This window comes from Malania oleifera, chromosome 4 (assembly GCF_029873635.1).
Source record: "Malania oleifera isolate guangnan ecotype guangnan chromosome 4, ASM2987363v1, whole genome shotgun sequence".
NCBI lineage: Eukaryota > Viridiplantae > Streptophyta > Magnoliopsida > Santalales > Ximeniaceae > Malania > Malania oleifera.
In genome coordinates this window covers 17,772,239-17,795,244 of record NC_080420.1, presented here as the reverse complement: position 1 = coordinate 17,795,244, position 23,006 = coordinate 17,772,239, and the positions used below count along the sequence as shown (strand labels likewise).

The 23,006-nt window shown below is 36.6% G+C and overlaps 1 protein-coding gene across 1 annotated transcript in view; it reads left to right on the top strand.

Annotated features, from left to right (window-relative positions):
* Positions 1-4,243: 4,243 nt before the first annotated feature.
* Positions 4,244-23,006, top strand: part of LOC131154147 (elongator complex protein 2) — a 64,196-nt gene continuing 45,433 nt past the window's right edge. The window contains exons 1-4 of the mRNA XM_058106703.1: positions 4,244-4,619; positions 4,739-4,826; positions 18,685-18,770; positions 20,028-20,181. Coding sequence (XP_057962686.1) covers positions 4,482-4,619; positions 4,739-4,826; positions 18,685-18,770; positions 20,028-20,181 — 466 coding nt within the window. The 5' untranslated portion in view covers positions 4,244-4,481. The remainder of the gene's footprint in view (positions 4,620-4,738; positions 4,827-18,684; positions 18,771-20,027; positions 20,182-23,006) is intronic.

The window sequence follows — 23,006 nt, the reverse complement described above, 5'->3', positions numbered from 1 at the left end:
CCATTCTGCAACACAATAGGAATCTATTAGTATCCCTACAACACGTACAGTTAACAGAATGATCTACAACTAATTGTGTTAACTACTCCGTGCCAGGTCCAGGTCTATCCTATCACACCAACATGAAAGTTATCAATGATATACCCTACTTTTACTAGAATCATCATCCTAGAAAAAACATGGAATATTACCAACAAAGCCTGGTCTAGCAATAGAACAACCCTCAACCAACTCTACCCATATCCAACATCCTATACTCTAGTATGTACTCACAACTAAGCCTAACCAAGTCTACAAGACCTAGTAACCTGGTTAGCTCTGATACCAAGCTGTCATGCCCCGAACCCGAAAATGGGACCCAAGGGTGAAAATGTAAACCAACCAATCTCTGTATCATACAAAACATCCAAAGATACATGACAATAGATGAGGGTCCGACCCCGTGGGGTTCCCAGGCACCCTATACACATCCAAACATAATAGAATATACACAGCGGAAAAAGGTCATACTATATACATATAGTACCATACCAGAGTCTATACAAGGACAAAATCAAGGTTCCATCAAACAACGTACAACTGGGTGCCCAACACATTTCAAAATGGCAACCCACAAAATACAAGTCCTAGCACTTACCCAAGCGTTACTCGTAATATACTGGCCACTACGCTCCCGACCCAAGGACGCTAGTTCCAGTTACTTGAAGGACCTATAAAAATGTACGTACAGTAGGGGTGAGACACCTCTCAGTAAAGAAGAATATAGGTTATATCGGTGTGTGGCATTTTAGTGTTATCATGATGTAACATACATGCAGTTAAATGCAGTTCCAGTACTAATTTCACAACAGTGCATACACGCACACACACATATGATCAGCAATCCCGGTGTCGTCACACCCATCGACCCAAAGCCGGCCCGCGACATACGGCGTTGGCCCATAGCCAACTCGTGTAACACGGCGCCACCAACTTATGACTAGTCCTCGACTCCCATGGCATCATACTGACGCTAAACTTTGATCTGCTGGAATAGGCTTACGCCCTCGGATATAGAGCCGAACACTCAGCCAATCTATGGCCTGCGATTTCATACGCCCTCTGATGTAGAGCCGAACACTCTCAGTACCAAGAACAATTTGGAACCGCATTCCTACTAGCATTTCAAACAATCACACACACATTCAAGCTTATATAACCAAACAAACCACACCCATTGGTAATCTAAAATCATGGTTTTCCAAACACATACAGTTTAAACAAGTCAAGGCATGACCATCCCTATAATACAGTATAAATCAACATATACATTTGGTTTTCAACAAAACCAAGGATGCAATCCGTCGCCCCCTTTTTCCCAAAACTGTAATTATGAAAAACCCATAGTTTTCCCCGTTAGATCCCCCCAAATGAGTAGCCAAAATACACAGAGGACCGTGAACCATAGTTCTACCAAGTCCGATTTAAAAAATAATCGATATAAACACAATTCCCCTTACCTTTTCCCCGAATAGAAATTTCTGAACTCTAAGGCTCCTAAACAGTGAACCGAGTTCCAAAACCTACAATTAATAGTACAGAAGATACTCACAACTCTGTCCTCTACCAAACTACCGAATCAGAAAAGAAAACCGAGCCTTACCTCGATTTTAAGCTGAAACCCGAAAATCTCCGAAACGGGATTCCGATCCGTAGGTTTTGTAGAGAATCCTTCCGCGATCCTTATGGTAACTTCAGATTAACGATTAACGTGACGAACGACGAAGAAATCTAGAGAGAGGAAGTGTGGGGAGAGTTCTAGAGAGAGAAAAATAGAGAAGATTTTTAGTTTTCTTAGTTGAGAAGTAAAGTGAATTGATATTTATAGTCCTTTGACTCGGGCATCATTGACGAAATGGTGTCCTCGTTGACGAGGTCATATAGATAGCTCGTCGACGAGACGATGGGTTCGTCGACGAATCCTAGTATCATCGGTTTCCCGAAATCTCTCAGCTTCTCCTCGTCGATGAACCTCTGAACTTTGTCGACGAGACTTACATGGATTCGTCGACGAAATTTGCTAAATTCCCAATTTGCCCCTCTTTTATTTATTTAAACCCATATATCACGGTTCAAGTTCTTACAAATTTAATAAATGAGAATCCACTTTCTAATAGTAGAGATACAAATATTAAAGTAATTTTCCTTCATTCACCTAGCCTTTTCTTAGTTTTTAATCGTATTAAAAAATTAATCAACGAGTTAATCTATTATTATATCAGAATTTCTAAACTTCAATTGGGATATAAACATTAGTCTCCAAAAACATGACATTCTAGGAAACCAAGTTTGGACTTAACATTTCACCAAATCCCTTGCATGCGCATAATATGTCTAAGAAAATCAATGCAACTAAAATCTTTCTTCTAGAACTTACATATTATAATAAACACATACAGTCCAATCCAAGAAAACACATCTCAACAAAGAATAGGGGCAAAAATCTAATTCAGCATACCAATCTCAATCTAAACAATTCCAAACATGCAAGTGCTATTCTGGAGGTAGACTCTTTCCTTTCTAAAAAAAAAATTATCCATTAATTCAATTTTAACTATATATATTTTCTTTCTTTCTTTAAGATGACAATTAATCATTGCATATAAAATGAGAATACAAACTTAATACTTAACAGAGGTTTAGGCAATGATCACCCTATGGTTGTTGAAATTGCTAGATATGGGAGATATTTTCTAAATCTTTTTTTTTTTTCCATTAGAATCTTGCGGTCGTGGTAGGGTCTCGGGCAACGAATCCTTTGCGATAGTCAAATTTGTTGGAGCTGACACCGACATTAAATAAGGAACCATTCAAAGGAAACTTCACCATTGATCATCAAAGGAGGAGGTTGCATTGCTGGTTGCAAAAGGAGGAGGGTTTGCCAAAAAAATCCTATGAGATGTTAGATTGAGAGGAGGAGTACTGGCGAGGAGGATTCTCTGTTGCTTTGTTAGTACACTACTGCGTGAGGAGGAAGAAGGCGATGAACAATTAATTCCATGAATAAGAAAAAGAAGAAGGTAGAATTGAAAACAATCATGAATGTGAAATTAAAACTACTATGAATTAAAATTATAGGAAACAAACTCAAAATTCACGAAATTGAAATCTCAAATCAGCACACCTGGTAAACATGATAATGCCATGAGAACACACTACGTAATTGCCAAAGATAATTCTTGTTGAAATTTTTGGAAATTAAAAATTTCAATTGAAATGGTAAATTAAATTGTTGTGAATATAGATATTTGAAATATAGTGATAATACTAACTTGCAAAATGCCTAAATAAAGTTGGACTTTCGATATTGTTTATATTAATATAATGATAATACCGACTTGCAAAATGCCCAAATAAAGTTGGACTTTTGATATTGTTTCTTTTAGATTTGATGGAGGCAAGTAAAATGGCACAATAAAATGATGTTGAAGAAAGATGAAGACGAAGAAGGAGGAAGTTAAAAGAGGACTAGTGGGGGAAGTTGCGAGCAATTTTTTGTATTTCTTCAAACAATAAGGTTTTTGAAAGGTAATTTTTATTGTAAGATGCCGGCTATATTAGAAAATAAAAAATTAGACAAAATAAAGAGAATCTCATTTTAGTAGTAACTAGCCGTTGACACGTATTCTCTATTTTTTTAAAAACTTAAAAAAATAATAATAAAATAAATAGTATAAGGTCATTTCGGGATAGTTATAGGGGTCTTTTGAGATAATTATAAGGATATTTTAGAATAGTTGTAGGTAGTTGAAGAAATACTTTAGAATAATTGTTGGTAGTTATAGAGATAAATTTAACATTTTTTGAAAAGACATCAAAGGGAGAATTTCCTTTATAATATTAGCGAAAATAACAATTAATTACATAATATAAAGTCATTTTGGAATAGTCGTAGATTGTTATAGGGGTATTTTGGGATAATTAAAACTAGTTATGAGGATAAATTTTATGGATAGTAAAATGAGTATTTTGAAATAATTATTGATAGTTATAGATATAAATTGGATATTTTTGAAAGAAAAAGTTAAAAGAATCTTCTTATTAGAAAAGATAAATAATCAAAATAAAATTACTTTTCCAAAAATATTCAATATTTTTTCAGGAAAATATATTTTTTAAAATTATATTTACAATATTTATATTTATTTAGGTACAAGTTAAATAATAATTTCTTATATAAATATTTACTTCAAGTACTGCAACAAAATTTTCTGAGCGGTTCGAAACGGCAGTTAATTTGATTCCCTCGTATCTCATGTTCGTTTAGCAACAAATGTCGTCGACTCGTCGTATTCGCACTGGAGGGCCGGAGCCCTAGTCAGAACCCCCTGAATAGTACCCTGCACGCCTGAACTTCGAATACCCGCACGAAGGGCAATTCGGACGCAGTTTGGGAAAGTTCCTCTCCTCTGTGTGTGTGTGTGTGTGTGGAGCCCGAAGCCATGACTGGTGGGGGGGTTGAAGTGACGAGAGCCTTTATAGGAGCAGGGTGCAACAGAATCGTCAACAATGTCTCCTGGGGCGCCTGTGATTTGGTAGCCTTTGGTGCCCAACACGCCGTCGCTATTTTTTGCCCTAAGGTTCTTCTCCATGTCTACCCTTTTCCTCCTTGAATTGAAATTTATGTCTCTCTAAGTGGTCGCAGCGAGATTGTTTGATCATTTGCTTTTGTTTTTTGTTTTTTGTTTTCTGTGTGTAGACTGCACAGATTTTGACTACACTGCCGGGTCATAAGGCTGCTGTGAACTGCACCCAGTGGCTTCCAAGCAATAAGTATGCATTTAAAGGTACATCCTTTGCACTATTAAATTAGAAGTCTTTAACCATTAAATTTCAGATGAATGTCATGACCCATCTCTTTTAATTATTTTGAAGCAGACCACCATCTATTGGCACAATATGGATTAACACGCATAAAATATTTTAAGTTTGTTTTTATTTTTATTTTTATTTTTTTTTAAAATTTGTTGAGAAAAACGTGGTGACTTTTTGGTCTTTATACTAATGGGTTGTTTGGAAACTTGGGGAGGAGAGAGAAAAAAAAAATGGAAATCCAACCACATTTTCCTCTTTTATTTCTGTTGATATGATGTTTGGTTGGGGTAGGATTCTGTTTTTAGTAAGACCTGTAAACAAAGAACACGGTATGACTGGAATCTAAGCTCCATAAAAGCTTCTGATGCCTAAAGAGAGAAGGTTATAGATTTTAGAATAGTGGGGGTTGTAAGGGTTAGTTATATTTACTTCACCTTGGGACTTTTGACTTCCTTTCCATAGAGATGAACCTTCATAGAAATTGTGGGCAGTTTCTCCCTTGAGTAGTTATTAAAATGGAGGAGTTGGATCTAGTGGCGGGCATACTGGTGCAACGGTTTTTATTCATGCAAGATTTTATTCTCTAGATGGTATCCTATTCTCAATTCATGCAGGGTAGTCAATCTGGACCAGGCTGCAGAAGTAGAATTTTTTCAAGGACATCTATTGCGTTCTTATGTTTGGTCACTCGTTTCTGGTGCACTTAGTTTGTGGTATAGTCTTCTTGGACCTTATTGTTGATTTGTAGTCCGGTTTGAATTCCTTGGCATCTTTGGTGTTAGAACAAGGTTTCTTTACTTGTATTTCTGTACCTTTGGCTGGAGTATTTTCCATTATGTGGGAAATTCAAATATACCCAATCTTTGTGCTCTTGTATGAGTTAGAGCCTTTATACTTTTTGAAGCATGGTGCTGTTCCAATTGATGCCACGTGCCATAGAGATACATGAATGGTTATTGGTGGGGCATACTAAAGCATTCATCTCCTATCCCTATGAAGGGGTATTTAGGGGTCTTATTGCCCTAGGTTCACGCTTTTTGTGTATCCATCTTCTTTGTCAAAGCTTTCGCTCCTTTCAACTTGTTGCATTTGTTGCTTTTCTTCTCTATTTTCCAACTCTCCATCATTGCTTGTAAAGTGCATTTATTTTGTTCCTTCCTTCTTTGATTCCATAATAGGGCTTTTGGGTCTTTCCATTTACTCGTTAGAGTGAATATGTATTTGTCCATTTTTTATCCTTTCATAAGTCAATGGTGGAGGAATTCTCATCTCCCACTTATAATCTTTCTCCTCCCATTGGTTCTTTCTGTGGCAAGGATGTGCCTTTGGGCTTTATCTAGCAGAAAGGGTAGGGAGAAGTCCCTTGTAGTTGTGGAGCTCCTTGAGGGGAAAAGCTCCTCTTTTGCCTTCCAAAGTCGTGCTTGAGGCTTAAGCCCCCAAAGGAGAATGAAGCATTCCTTGACACCAAGAAGCTCTCAATTTAAGAGTTGGAGGCCCTTTGCCTTCTCAATTTTTTACCTACTTACAATGTCATTCGTATGTTGATTTTCTGATATGGATATTTGATGACTTTACACTCCCATGAGGTTGATGAAACCTTTCGTCCCTCGCCTAGGGAGATATGCACGTATAATGATGTACATCGGGTTGAATTAGATTGTCCCAATTCTATGCAGACATCTTGAACTAGTATGGAATCTTTTTTTTTTTTAAAACAATTTCCATTAAAAAATTACTAGAAAAGGAGGGTAAGATATCCTCCATTAATTGTTTAAAAAACATAAAATTGCATGAGCATGCCTTTCTTTTTCTTTGAAGATCAGACAGTGATGGACCCCCAAAACCCCAAAAGAATGTGACCAAAAGGAAGCGGAAAAAAAAATCCCAAAGCAAATTTGGAGGAGTCTTATGATCTTTGAAAATTATTGTCGTCCTTTCAAGGTCAAAGAATTCACAAGAATAGCATACATTCCACCATTCCTAAAGCTTCTTTACTCTTCCCAAAATCCCAAAAATTCACTATAAAAAATCATGAACATTCTGTAGAGCCACTTACCCTTGCCATTACAAGAAAACAATGTGTACCACAAATACTCTGCCACTTAAACAATGAAGAAAAAGATGAACATTTAGTCTCACTTGGCTCAAGGCACAGCATTCAAACATTTTGACTGAGAGCTTTGTGAGGTCTTTTTATTTGTAGCATGTTGTTCATATTAATCGAGCAAGAGTCCAAAGCTTGGATTTTAAAAGGAACTTTGGCTTTCCAAACAATGTTGGAAAGGGCTAGAGTTTGAAGAAGAAGACTTTGAAGAGTCCTCAATCCAAGGCCTTGCACTACCCGCAAAGTAAGCAAAGGGAATCCAGCACACCAAATGAAGAAGTAAGGTCATTGACCTCTCTTTTGTTGAGAACGATAAATAAATGGAAATACCTAGAAAAGAGAGCGCCCCCTTTGAAAAATAGAAAGCTGAGATTTGTGCATCATGAATAATAGATAGTTAAAACAAACACAACACCAATAGATCCAACAATGTCTTACCCACCCAAGTATCCTCCTAGATCTGAATTTTATCACCATTATCCATTTTAAAATGAGTAAGAGGAAAGAAAATACAGGCTGTTTGCATCGGTAACATTGCTAGTCCCCCTAGTATCCCAACTGCTATGATGAATTCCATACTTCCTTTTAGAGTGGGGAACCTCTATACCATTTTCCAGTTGAAAGAGATATTTTTAGACATTACACTGGCAGGCCCTAGTGCCGCCTCAGATTTAGATCTCCTAAGCACTTCCCAACTATATCCTCCCCAAATTAGACCACAAAAAATCTCCCCTAATTTTTTCAAGGGTCCTTGCCACTTTAGAGGATTCTAAAAGGAAATAAAAATAAATAGAAATATTAGAAAAAGAAGTACTAATTAGAGTGATCCTATGCCGTTATAAAAATAAGCCCTCTTCTAGCCTTCTAATGACCTCCCTACTCTTACTAGCCTTACAATCTCCTATCTACTCTCTCCTCACCATTCCCAAAAAGCATTCAACAGAGGATTACCCACTAAATGAAGACAATAAAGGCCAAGCCAAAGAGTTGCAAACCAGCTAAGAGACTTGAGACCCTCTAGCTTCCTACCAGGCTACTGCTAATTGTCTCCTGCCAAACCACTCTTGAACAGATTTATCTTAGCCCAAAATCTTCTCAAGAATATTTAACAAAAGACCTTGTGGAATTTCTATTCTCTAGGGAAAAAAATAATGGCAAACTGAAGAAGAGACACCTTCATTTTCTCCCTCCTGATTAAAAGACCTCTATCACCCTATATCCTAAACACGAAGAACCAGCCTACTCAAACCAACCACCAGCAAAGTACACAAAAAAGGTGATGGTTCCCCCGATAAACATTAAACCAATCCGTAGGTTGACCATCGACCATCATAGACACATAGCAGAGCTAAGACACCCTCTAATCCAATTACACTATAGTGTCCCAAAACGTTTGTTTTGCAACTCTTTTGGCAAGAGATCTCAATTATCCATGTCATAGGCTTTCTCAAATTTTTTTTAATAGAAAAACAAATTCATTAGATAGAATAAGAATGTACAATCAGGAGAACATACATCTCCTTGGCAAAGACTGGGAAACCCTAGGGGAAAACAAAATAAGAAAGCCAAAAGGTGTAAAAAAGCAGCCCAAGGAAATCATCACAGCCTAAGAAGTCAACAGAGAATGCCAATCCCGCTGAATATCTGAGAAGCATATCCCCTTGAAATTACTATTATTCATGCACCGTAGAGAAGCCAAATAATGAATTGTCTCCCACATCAACAAAAATGCTATTTTCTTCCCTGAAAATATACGTGAGTTTCGTTCCTTTCACAAACCCCAAAATTCTGCAAATAAAGAACTAATCCATTCTCAAAATAAAATTTAAAAACCATACCTTCTTTCCCCTCCACCATCAACCTATTCTTGCATTCATTAGTATACAAATATTTATAAAGGTTTGTGATCTCACTCCCAATCTGTGTGTGATTGTTCACCACCCTCCTGAGTCTTAATTCCATCTCCTTAATGAGACTTTTCATCCTCCCGTTTGCTACCTTGTGAGACAACCTTGAATTACAATCCCCATCTTTAACCCAAATAACACTTAAATTCTAACACTAACTCCTCTCTTCCTTTAACTAAAGCACTTCCAACTCATTGCATTGATGAACCTTCTAGCTCTAGTTTCCTCCCCCAACTAGCTGCACTCCTCCATCCTCTCCATAATAATAATTTTATCCAAAATCTTAATTTTCTTCTTCTTGATATTCCCAAGCTCTTCTTTATTCCAGTCCTTTAACTTGTTTTCTACAAACTTCAATTTACTTGTGACTTCCAAACCTTCTTATCCTTGAACATAGCACTCTCTCCAACGATCATTAACATTATTGTGGAAGGAAGGGTGCGATAGCCGTGTGTTCTCAAACCTAAAGGAAATAGGGTCCTTTTGAATGGGATTGGAGTCCAAGAGAATCAGGCAATGACATAGAATGGGCCTAACCAGCTTGTCCTGCACAATATTCAGGGACAAGTGTTCTCAAGCATTGGTAAAATGGAATCAATCAATGCCACTTAAGTGAAGCAACCATTATTCAAGGGCACATGAAGCCACAATCTTGAATAAAGACGCCAAATTCCTCATGCTACTAGTCACCCTTGAACCACCAAACTTTTCCCTCGATTTTCTAATAACAATGAAACCACCCCCACCACCCACTATGGACTACAAAGTCCAAACAAGCTAGCCAATTACTTAAAGAACTAGTGCTTGAGAATATTATGTAGGGCCATAAACAGATGAGAACCACAATTGCTCAAGACCCCTTATCTCTAGTATGACCGACAAAACAAAAGGCCCTAAGGGTGTGTTTGGTTCACGGAATGTGAATGCTAGTAATGTATTATTCTAGTAATATGATAATATGCCCTTGTTTGGTTCACAAAAATTTAAGATTCCAATCATATCACTTACCAATTATTTATTTAACCGTATTTTGGGAAAGTTTTATTACCATTTAAGATGCAATATTATAACTTTACTAAGATAGGAAATGTGGGTTCTAGGGTCAAGAACTTGCAGACGGGGATTTGTGTAGGGGAACTTGCAAATGGGAGCCATGGAGGAGGGAGCAGATGAGGTCCTGAGGATGGGGTTGATGGCGAAGGGGCAGCGCAACCGGCAAGCATCACAGCCACATCTGTCTTTTTGGTGGGTAGTTGGGCAATGATTTTGACAGAGGATAGCTGAGTTCCCACCCTTGCCCACTATCTCCATTAGTGAAGACCATGATCTAGAATTTTCAAGTGATTTTAGTGGTGGCAATTTCGAATTTTAGGATCATATGAAGTGTTGGCAATGAAGATCAATCATCATCATCATCTCATTTGCCAATATGGCGGCGAAGATCAAGTTGTCAAACTTTTTATCAACAGTGATGCAGCATTGTTTCAGCGCATAGAAACTCATTGGCGGTGAAGTTAAGCTTCTCAGGTAGTGTTCCAGCCATGGAGTGGAGCAGACTCTTGTCAAGGCAAAGAAGATTGTCTTCTTCTTTGGGCTGCTAGAAATTTTTGGGTTAAAATGAAAATACATCCCAAAGAATTAGGTGCCTTGCTGAGCGGGAAAAAAAAATATTCCAAAGAATTCGGTGATTAATGAATCAAACATAGGATTGATGGATGGGTGGTAATCTGATTATGGAAATCCAATATTCTATTAATTGAAAGTTTTGTTGGAATGTTTAATTCCATGAACCAAACACCCCCTAAAATGCAGTCTTTAAACAAGGCAAGTGTAGTATCCCAAGCCACTATCTTGCCCCCTGAGTCTCCTAAAGGAGGGAAAGACACCCCCTCCCAGGCCACCTAGGTTTCTCTCTCATCCCCAAAGAGGTCAAAATTTCAATGATATAACACAAGAGTGAAAGGATTACCTTCGGGTTTTTTGCATTATTCCCGACTTAGCTTTGAAAAGTTCATTCTTGAAATCCCTTGTCATCATGTTGAGGATTGCCTTGGATCAATGGAAAGGTTGCTCCTTTATGACTAGTTGGAACAAGTTCGAGTCCAAGGAAACAATCCCCATTCTTCCTTAATTTTTCAATGACCATCAATTCTACCTCGAGGTCGTAAGAGGACAGTGACCCCTCCTTGACATTTTTATAATCATATAGTACCTTATCTTGGCTCCTTATTGCATCACTTCCTTTTTTTCTTGCCTCATAAACCCTCATCATCTGTATTCTTAGATGTCCAATAATCTTTTTCTAGAATGGGTTGGTATACCTAAAAAAAGATTTATTGTAGCATCCTCAATATTTCGGCTGTTGGCTACTTCACCCGTGTTGTTGTTGAATTCCGTAGAAGCTACTTTCTATTCCCCTTCTATGTCATCATTGTTTTTAATTTCTTCCAATTGTAGTTTAGGCCTTTGAGGCATCTACCTTTATGAGCCCCCATAAACCTCTTTCTTGAAGAAGAGGGTTCCTGTTTGGTTGCCTGATCTATGGCCTAAGACCCACCAAGCCTAGCAGCATTAGTCTTTCATTTGTTGTGAATGGGCCTCATTTTGGCCTGTTTCTACAAGCCCACTTCTTAAAATGTGGCTGTAAGTGGCCTTCCCTCCTCTTGACCTAAACTGCCCAAACTTCCCTTAATTGGACTAAAAAAATGATTGTTGGAGGCCTAGGCGCAACAAAACCTTCTTTTTCATTAGGTTCCAACTATGTTGTTTGCAAATCTTCCCTTCTGATTTCATTGCTCAAATTTTTTTGTTGAAATCCTTCTATAGTCCCCTTAATCCTAGTTTGATGGAGCTTTCCTTGATTAGCCTCTCCCCTTTCTTGGAAAATTTTGTTAAAATCTTTCTCTACTGTTCTAATCCTTTCATTCCTAGTTCGGTCAAACTTTCCTTGATCAACTTCTTCACTTTCTTGGCCTCCTTCACTAGAGTTCTACCATTGTCACTGCACTAGAGCCTTGCATAGCACCATGATAGGATATCCAATTTTGTGGGAAAGTTGGTTTGGCTTCCCCACCCCCATGTTTGTAGAACAACAATCTGCATAATGTAAATTGGCATAACTCTATGATCATCATTGTTAGCCTAATTGCCCTTTGTAAAACCCTTCAAAGCCCCAAAAAACTCTTTCCAACCCCTTGCCTTCTTTCCTTCCGAAATGCATGTCATATTGAGCCCTTGATTGGGTTCTTCTCCATGGATAAAATCATTCTAAAGGTATTCACTTAAACTCACCATAAGAAAATGATTAGGGACTCTAAAAGTTTTTACCTATGGGATTACAGTCGTTTTTTTTTTTTGTGTGGGTAGAGAAAGAAATTCATTAATAGGAAAGAAAAGAATTTATGAGGCGCAATGGATAAAGGATCCTCCTAAAACAAATAGAACAAATAAGACAAATAAAAAACAAATGACGATAATTCTTCGCTCTAGTCTTTGTGAAGATCTGACAATAACAATCCCGAGAAAAAAAAACCAAAAGAGTGAGCCCAAAAGGAAGCAAGGGAAACCACTCTATCCAAAGAAGATAAAAGGGAGTAGCTTTGTTATTAGAACTCCTGGCATTCCTTTTGATCCAAAAAGTCCAAAAGTGGGTGAAGATAGCACATCTCCATAATGTTAGCCCTTCCTTAATCCTCCCAAAAGTAATGGTCAGTCATGAAGGTATCAACTATTTGGGGGAGCACCGCAATCTCACCAAAGACTGAAAACAAAAGGACTAAAAGCCACTTAGCCACCTGACAGTGTAGGAACATGTGGTTGGTGGTTTCTTTGACTCAAAGCTCAAAAAACACATATTTGGATTGATAGCTTCATATGGCCTCCTTGTTTGTAACAAATTATTGGTAGTAACCCTATAAAGGATTGAAGTCCATGTGAAAGTTTTGATTTTGAAGTGCCTTTTCGATGAAATTATTTAAGGGGGGAAAACAAGGACTCGAGGATTTCATATGATGAGTGAAGAAAGATTGTGGAGAAAGAGCCAGAAAGTCCTCCACCCAAACCTTCGAATCATCTCTTGCTTAGGGAGAAAATAAATGCAACACTCTCAACGAAATAGTCAAGTCAACAACCTCTCTCTCATCAAGACTTTTGAAAAAGTGAAAATCCCAAGAGAGTGAACCCCCTCTGAAGAGTAGAAGTTGATAACCGGGTAATTATGTAAATTAGACAGTCTAAAGAGTTGAGGGACTAAGACTTCAGTGAAACCTCTCCCGCCCAAACATCTTTTGAGGATTGAATGAAATTTCCACTTCCATCTTGGAAGCGAGTAAAAGGATTGAATAAGTGGGCTAGAAATGAATGTTTAAAGACTTCTTGTTTTGGTGAATAGGAAGAGTGTAACTCATCTGAAAGCCATCATTTCTCCTCCTTTGAATGAAAAAGATGGATAAATAGGACTATTGTTCTTCTTTGTTACTTTGAAAATATTGTCAGCCTCCACAAAAGAAAAAATATTTTTACCAATAAAAATTTTAGCCTCCCCCGTTGACATCGAGAAAAAACAAAATAAGGTGTTTGCTTCACACTTTTGGATATAGCGAACACATGCAAGTGGTGGCCATGGCGTATGTATTTGGCAAATTTTATCTCTAGGCTTTTTATCTTCAAAATTTTAAAAATATTGGTGTTTATTTATGGGTTGGATATCACTAGAAGGAAATTGAGACTTTTCAAAATAACTTCCACTTTCCCACTTGGCACATGGAGTACACTCCTTTAGGTCCATTGTTGCTTGCTTGAGCCCCATACTCTCTTTGGAAAAGTCTAAAAACAAAGGCTTTTTTCTGACAATCTTTCAAAAACTCTTTTTTTTTTTGGTTGCCATGCTGTTTTGATTCCTATATAGTCTTAACATCCCTCAGAGAGAGACCCAAGTGTATGGATGCAATCATGTTACATGAGAATCCCTTGTTGTGAAACCACCAACTCCCCTTCCACCAATCCTTTAATAACTTGCACAAATTGGCACTAACTATCAGCCTCAAACCCATATGAAGACAAAGGGGAGGAATTGAGAGATTGAAAGACCAATCCTTGAATAACTTGCACAAATTGGCACCAACTGGTAGCCTCAATCCCATATGAAGATGAAGAGGGGGGGAGGGAGAGATAGAGAGAGAGAGAGCCACAATGCAATTGTACAAGAGATTGTTACGTGACAAATGCAGGTCTACAATTGTGAAATTGACTCTTCTATTTATTGCAACAGCTAATTAGCTTTCTCTTGGAAAACTACTATTTAGGTTCGTTGTGCTAATGATGGAGTAGGGTATTGCCTTGATCCTAAGTTATTTCATTTCTTCTTCGCCCTCAAACAACATCTGAGCTTTTGAGAGTGGCAGACCTTTTATGGCAAGCCAAAGAAAACGTTCATGCTAGATGTCATGTACTCCATTTGCAAGTAGAAGGATAAGTATATATTTGCCATATATACTCGGTATTGGCTAATGAATAGCTAATGGAGTGGTCCAATGAAGGGTGCTGCTTCAACACTCACTCGACTAGGAAAGTAAAGAGCTTAACTTGAAAACATATGGCTTGTTTATTCTTGTTCTTCTCTTACCACTGATTGGTCGGTGCTGGCCTTAAGTTGACCAAAATTCAACATAGGTTTAGCTTCATCATTTGTTTTAGTTAGGGGTGACCAAAATTTACTGGAAAACCAAAAATCAGACAGAAACCGAAATGTTTAACAATTCGGTTCGGTGTTTAGGTTTGGGTTTCGGATTCTATGAAAACCGAATTTCGGTTTCGGTTTCGATTTTATAAAAAAACCAAACCGAAAAACCAATATAAAAATAAATTTTATAATATACATATATGTACATATATTCATATATATATATATATATATATAACCAATTTATATAAAAAAATTTCATAATATACGTATATATATATATATGTATATGCATATAATATATGTATATATATGCATAAAATGAAGAGTATGATTAAGTTGAAATCTTTTCATATTTATTAAGGAGAGGCAACACCCACGTCCATTCTTTCAATGTGGGACAACTAAAGAGGGAAGAGTGAGAGGATTGAAGAGCTGAAGAGGGGACTATTGTCCCACATCGGCTGGAGGAAATGGGGGAAATCCTTCCCCCTCCTATAAATGCATGGGCTGGGTGGGTGAGGCTTTTGCACTCAATTTGTGGGCTAGACTTGTCTCTTAATTGATGAGCTGGGCCAATTTAGCAAAGCCCATTTGTTTTGGGTATTTGAATATAAAACTTTGTAGGTTAGCAACTAAAATGCCATTTCTTTTATGCATAAAATATATTGTTTTTGGCCTAAAATTTTTGGCCCACCTTTAGTTGGGTCTTTTAAAGTTGAATTTTTTTTATTAATAACCAAGAAAAACTAAACCGAATTGGGAAAAAATGGTTTATGGCTTAAGTAAACTGTCAGTGTTTGGTTCGATTTCGGTTTGTGTAGTTTAAAAATTGATTAGTTCGGTTCGGTTATTGGTTTTGCTCAAACCTGAACCGAATAGAACCGATTACATCCCTAGTGTTGGTTGCTTTGTTCTTGTTTCTTTAAGTACTAACTTCTTTCTTGCTTGTAGGTGCTATAGTACCCACTACCTAGTCTTGAGTGTTCTCCTTTTAGACTAGGTTTGAGTGGCGCTAAGTGGGAAGCCATCGAGCCAGCCCAACAGTATAGAAGTCCGATTGTTGGGGCCGGGGGGGGGGGGAGTCTTAAGGAGACCCATGGAGAGAGTTGGGGGGGGGGGGAGAGGGGGGAGAGACCTTTGGCAATTAAGGAGGATCTCTCTTCTCGAAGAAGGCAAGGATAAGGGATGATCCTTCATTGTATGGTTGACGACAGGGTCCAGCTTCATTCTAATCTTGTGATGGAGTCATCCACATAGCATCGTTGAGGGACTCATGTTTTTCGTAAACTAGGATTCAATTGAGGTTGTGTATGTTGATGATTTCCATCTATATTTCTCAAGCCCCCCCCGTTTTTTTTCTATGTAAATGCGAGCTATTTACCATAGTATATCTTTGTTTTAAATAGTATATCCCCATTTTTAATGGTTTGTTAAACCATTTGACTCCGTCCCTTTGTTTTATCCTTTGGAATGTGACTATGGCCATTTAAATGGCTTTGGCAAAATAATCAACTGATGAGGAGTGAGCTTCTTACCTTTAAGGGGTTAGTGAAAAGGTAAGGAGAGTGGGAGAGTTTTCTTGGAGGGTTAGTAAGCTTGCTATTGCCTGAAAGGTGGAGGTTGATAAGCAGACCGAGGATGGAAAACCGAGCTAAAGCTCTAAAGGTGAGGCTGCTCATTTCAACTAGAGGCAGAAGAGATGAGGTCAAAGCTGGCTAGTGCCAAGGATGAAGTGGTTTGTGAAGTTTGGGCTTTAGACTTATTCTAGAAGGAGCATGATGAACATGGCGTCCTTGTTTGGATCAACGAATTCGTTGCAAGGAGGTTATCTTGAAGATGTATTAGGAAGTGGGGGTTACTTCTGTCAACATTAACAACTTGAGCCGTGGAGATTGAAGACTTTCAGGAAGAACAAACTAATGTGCATCTCTTTTTGACCACTAGCAACCTTCTCTACCTCGGGACTTGAAACTAGTAATGGGTTTATTTTTCTTCTCTTCTTTGTCCCCTTTTATGAGTAACAAACTATGGGCTTTTGGCCTTTTAAAACTTAATAAATATTTTTTTTGACAATGAATGTAATTTTTTGTTCCTTTTTCTCTGTTCATGATGTTGTTATGGATACAATATGCTTGATTCAATGTGGGCTTAGTGCTCTTATGATTTTTTTAACCACTTTGATTTCTATAGAGCTTGGTGCCCTTGATTTTGTCTAAGCTAAGTGCCCTTTGGATTTTTTATTGACCACTTAGGTTCATACTAAGCTCAATGCCCATGATCTTATCCAGGATTAGTGCCTTTAGGATTTTTATTAGCTACTTAGGCTTATGTTGGGCTTAATGCACCTGATCCTATTGTGATAGTGCCTAAGTTGGCCTAATGGCTCCTGAGGCGAGAAAATATTGAAGGGTTTCTATTTCCATGTTTAGGAGCTCGGTTTGAATTTTTTGACGAGACGGAGAATGAGTCATGGCTTTTAACTTGTTTCCATAGATGATGCCAAATTGTTGATGTAGGATTATGTCTTCTTGATTATATGTAAACAAAGAACACACAATGATCTTTGGATAGCACATTGATGACTAAGTCAGAGAAAGTGTTGTAAGGTTAGAACATTGTGGGTTGTCAGGGAGAATTATCTTACCTTCCCTCAGGTCTAGCTTCCTTTATATAAATATAGAAATAGGTGGTCTCTTCCTGTAGTAATTTAAAATGGAGGACATGGATCAACCATGGTAGTGGTAGTGGCTTACTGGTGCGGCAGTTAGCATTTACGATAGTTTTTGTTTTCTAGATGGCATCTATCTTCTGTGCAGGTGGCGCGGTCAAAATCCTCATTAGTTTTGTTTCTAATAAAGTGGGCAATCAGCCCAATTGAGCCCAATTAAATAAGCCCAATTGAGCTTTAAGTAAACTTGTGTGTTGTCGGTGAGTGGGTGCGTTATATGCCATGTAACATAATCTATACATGTTGAATGGAGACTCCCCACTTTGCTGTTCATTTTTTATTCCTGAAATATCCCTACATAAAATATTAGTTGAATGGTAAATTAATTACAATATAGGAAAATATTAGGTATTTCATTGCCCATAACTACTTATGACTGACACATAAAATGGTCCATAAGGACCATAACTAATTCATAAGGCATGGCTTATGCACAACTACGTATAGCTGTTTCTTTTGTGCGCATTTTTTAACATCCTAAATATCTTTATAAAATTTCTAAATTTCAATAAAAAATTTACTATTATTTGATCTTATTCAACTTACAACAATTCATAGTGAGCTAGAGAGTATTTTTTTTGATAAACAAAGAAATTTTATCAAGAGAAACTAATATATAATGTGGAGGATAAGAAATCCTCTTACAGAAATAGGAAAGAAAATTAAGAAAAAAAGAAGTAGAAAAATAACATCGAGATAGCTTGCTAATCATGCCGGAAGTCAGAAAAGCAAAACCCCTTAAAACAATTAGCCAAACAAGCTAAAAAAGAAGCTAGACAGAATTCTATCCCAGATTAATGATGAGGTTAAGTATAAATCCTTCCTTGAAAAATATGCAGGTGTCTTTGCAACCAAATTCCCCACAAAATAACAAGAACAGTGCATCTCCACAGTCAATGGGCATCCCACTCCTGAATCTTGCAAAAGAAGCAAGTAAAAAATCTTCCATGATTTTGAACAGACCCATCGCTCTCCTAACAAACCAATCAGTCCTGCAATACCCAAGCAACCGAACAATGCATAAAAGATGAGAAACTGTCTCAGAAATCTCACAACGGAAAATATTTGCAGGTCATACCCGTGTTTACTACTCTGCAGCATATTGATGTTAAGTCTATTAAGAATTACCAACCAGATAAATTCAAGAGAACAAATGTAGAAACATAAAAAATTAATTATAAAGTAGAAAAAGGTAAAAATAAAAATTAATAATCAAATTTATAAAAAATTGAATGAAGTTATACTACAAGCATTGTGTGTCCGATGGCTAGTATATACGAATTCAAATTCCTTATATTCAGGTCTGTGGGCAACAAAACTGGTTCCTGGGCTTTAACTTGTAAACGATGAATTTCTCTTCATTTAGAATTCTTATATTTCAGCTAATACAGTATATTGTTTCCTACAGCTAAACAGTTGGAGCAGCAGTATCTGCTTTCTGGAGATGCCAATGGCACCATTATATTATGGGAACTGTCTCTTACAGAAGGAAAGGTACTTGCAGAGGTTGTTTATTGCGGAATAATAATCTAGTGAGTTGTTAATGGCAATGCATATTACGTGTCTTAGCATTTGGCAACGAATAGATTTTGCGAACTTTTTCTACACATTGTGAGTGGGAAACATTTTTGTATAGTACAAAAAGATTCTTTAATAAACATGCTACAATTCGTTGCATAGAATCGATGAGTTACATCTTGTAATCAGTGATATCTTGTCATTAATCTATGTTGTAATTATTTTTTCCAAGAAGTTATTAAAGAAGTTCCGGAAATTGCATTGCTGGTTGGCATCTCTGTATCCTTTCTTAATTTGTGTGTGTGTGTGTGTGTGTGTGTTTGTGTGAAAATTTATTAGAAGGTTGTTTAGTTGATTCTTCAGAGTTAAAATATGGGGATGCGTCTTTCTTGTAAAAGTTGAGTGGTGTTTTCATTTTTGTGTTTAGTGGTTCAAGGCCAGTGCACATCTAATGTTGCATTCGTGTTATTTGAGGTGTTTTTCATGAATCTCATCTGTATTTTTATTAAATGTTCCTTTATCTTGGTAAGTTATTTTGTATTAAATAGCAGACACTTCTTGGGCTCATGTTTTAGCAAACCATAGCATGACTTACTTGTTCCAGTAGCAGCATTCCTTAAGGCAATACTCCCAGCCAGAAGAACCATATTAATCATGTGGAGATGCATGGTTTGAGAAAAAATCAGCAGCTCCATTTTTATTATTTATTACCGATCCATCAGAATATAATTCAAAATTTCATTATTTGGTGGATTCCATTGTCAATATTTTACATTTGCTTTTTCTTATTATTATTGGTATTGGTTTTTTGGAGATATTTCCCATTCATGCCTGGCTTGTTTACTTGGAAAGTCTCACTTCACGTGCCAATGGTGTTATCTTCAGTTTTTAGAGTTAATTATATGGATGTCATATTCCTTGCTTTTGATGGATTGATTATGCTTATAAATGTTACTAAAGACCAATGGGTTGCCACTGTGGCCAGATGGCATAGTGGTCTATTTTTGGTTGACTCACTTGTAATTCTTGATCTTTTCCAACATGCTGCAGTTTGGATGATTTCCTTTGTTTGTACTTGGGCAACATCCCCTTGATGCCTTTTGATGATTTTTCTTTTCTGATGACAGATTCCTTTCTATTTTTGATTTATTGGAACAATTTGGCTGATTTTTGTGCTTTTGACTGTTCTATCAGCAATTGGTCATCTCATCTTTTTTTTGAATGTGCTTGCAGTGGAGGCATGTTTTGCAACTTCCACAATCACACAACAAGGGTGTTACATGCATTACCGGAATTATGGCTTCTGAAACTGAAGCAATATTTGCATCATGTTCTTCAGATGGCACTGTTTATGTTTGGGAAATGGTCCTTCCTTATAATATTGGAGGTTAGTCAAAATTTCCCCTGTATGCGGTTCTGCCATGAATAGTTCCAGTCTTCCTGGTGATTTAAATGTTTAATAATATGGGTTATAATGTTTCACTGTCACGCTCTGTGCTTTTTATGGGGTGGATTGGTGTGCCTAAAGAAGGATTAAACATAATTTTGCTGGATATGCCTTTTGTGCTCAAGTGATAATATCTTTTCCCTAAACATAGTTGAAGTTATTCATGTTATTTAACAAATTTTGATAGTTAAGTTTAATAAGCATGTTTAGTTATCCATTTCACTTTAAGCATTTGTAGAGGATTATGTTATGCAGGGTTGATTGGCAAGAAAGGAAAAAAAAAAAAAAAAGAATAAAAAATAAAGGGAAATAAAGCAACTCAAGTGAAGCAAATAAAAGTTCATTATGGTTTCAGTTTTTTCAATCATGTAACCTGTCTTAAAACACACATGAGGAAGCATTTATCAAAACTAAAATTACAATTTCTATATCAACTGAAAATAGAGATTATACTTTTTATCTTACTCCGTGAATTTTGACGTTTCTATGGGATACTCTTCTTTCTTTTGTTTGTATGGATCTTTTGGTTTTGGTTTTAGTTTCTAAGTTCTCTTGTTATGGGGCATACAGACACTGATGTTGATTTGTTTCTTATTTTTGGAGGAATTTGTGTATGGCACCATATCCTTATTTTCTAATTTTGTGCATGGGTGTGCCATTTTGGCCTCCATCCAGGATTGATTCTTTACTTATTTACAGCTACACTATACTAAGCAATGTTTTAAAAGGCTCAATCAAGGTTCTCCTCAAGGCAAAGCATGCCTAAAACTCCGTGAGGCTCAATCTAAAATACCAAATTCCAAAGAGGCTAACAAATTACACATTGAGGCTTATGCATTCGTACAAAAGGCATGCCTTTCGTGCCTTTTTTTTATTTGAGGCTTACGCATTTTGGGTGTGTGATTCTCAAGTTAGGTTTGCGTAGGAATTTTTATCTACATTTTAATATAAAAGGAGTGTTATAATATAAGTTGATTTATAAAAATCTTGAACCTCAACATTTCCAAAACAATTGAAAGTTGCATCTTAGATCATGAAAATAATTTGAACTTTGTCATAGTATAACTATCTCTTGCCATTTTTTACACCATGGATTCAAGTTAGCAGTTTTTTAATGGTCAACAAGTAGTATACAAAGTATATATATATATATAGTGATTTTCTTTATTTGAAAAATATTTGTTATTTATTTACATATTTTTATCTAAAAAAAAGAAAAGGCTTACACCTTGCCTCCTAAGGGTTAAAATGCCTTGTGTTAGGGGTTGATAGTGTGACCTGGTTAAATGGGGAGGAGAGATGTCTTCACTTGCCCTCGCCAGGGATTTTTATACTGGATGTCGAATTACTCGGATGTTGGCTTGTGTGGTTGTCTTGTTGATTGAATATAACAACTAGTTCCACATGTCATTGAGTATGAAGGTTGCTTGTCTTCATGAATTCATTATTGTTGGAACTGATATTTTATGCCTATGATGGCTTTCGAAAACCTCTCGAGAGTTCATGACAGCCGGATTGAATGCGTAGTTGTTGGCTGACTCGTCGAGGGAGAGCCTCGACGAGTGCCGCGCAGCCCGTTAATTGAGTTTAAATTGGTGGTCCGTGACACCTTGCCTTATGCCTTCGTTTTCTAAAACATTGATACTAAGGGAAGGAATCTCTTTTAGGGTGTAAAACATTGTCTTTGACAAAAATATCCTTATTTTTTAGGTTTGCTTGTCTAATTGCCTTTATATGGGCTTTACGTTGATAAAAATATTATATTTGAAAAAAATGTCATTTTTTTTTTTCAAAAAATCTTTATATATACCCTAATATATACCTAATCTGATTACAATATTGTATAAATATTTAAATATTTAATAAAAAATATCCTTCCTTTTAAGTTTGATGCTTGTTTATACAAAATCCTTTTATATTGACTTTGCTTACAATATTATATTAGACAAAAATATATGCTATTATTATCTTCTTTAAAAAATTTGTGTACTCATGCAAGGATGTCTTCCCAAAATAAAAAATAAGCAACCTAAAGTCTGGACTTTCATCCATGAAAATTTTTGACCAGTTTGTGAACACAAAACATACTAAAGCATCTAATTGAATATAAATTCAAAGCAAACAAAATTTTAATCAAATAATGTGAGTGTGTAGTATGTGTAAGGACATATCTTCTAAGAATTCAACACCACATGCTAATACAAAGGGCTAATATACATACAAATTTCCATGCAAAAGTTAAAAATAAAAATTGTGTCTTACCTTACCTATATAGAAAATAATTATTCAATTCCAAATGATCACATTCGACCTATAAATAACCAAAATAATTTACATAAATTCGCATTACGTTGTACTCAGTCATTTGTTATTTTTTTGAAAGTTGATGTTTGGGGTAAAAAAGGCATATACTTGAACTCGATTCACCTCATTTACCTTTTTATCGTGCATATATTAAAATTTTATTGCTTTTTGATTAGTTTTGGTCAACGTAACCCCTTAATAATAGCGGATAGATGATCTTCTCACTATATTATATTAAAGTACGAATGTGCTCCTTGATGCCTTTGCCAATGGTTTGGAGGCTCCTCTAAGATCGAGGAACATCTCACACGAAGTGAAGCACAAACATCAGTGGTTGTGGAAAGGAACTTGTTCATCTTGACTTTTGATGAAGAACAAGCCTATTTGCTTAGGTTCATTGAATACCGTGAGGCTAGAAGGTTTTCCGTCTTCTTCGAGGGGGGAGAGGTGGAATGGTTCCT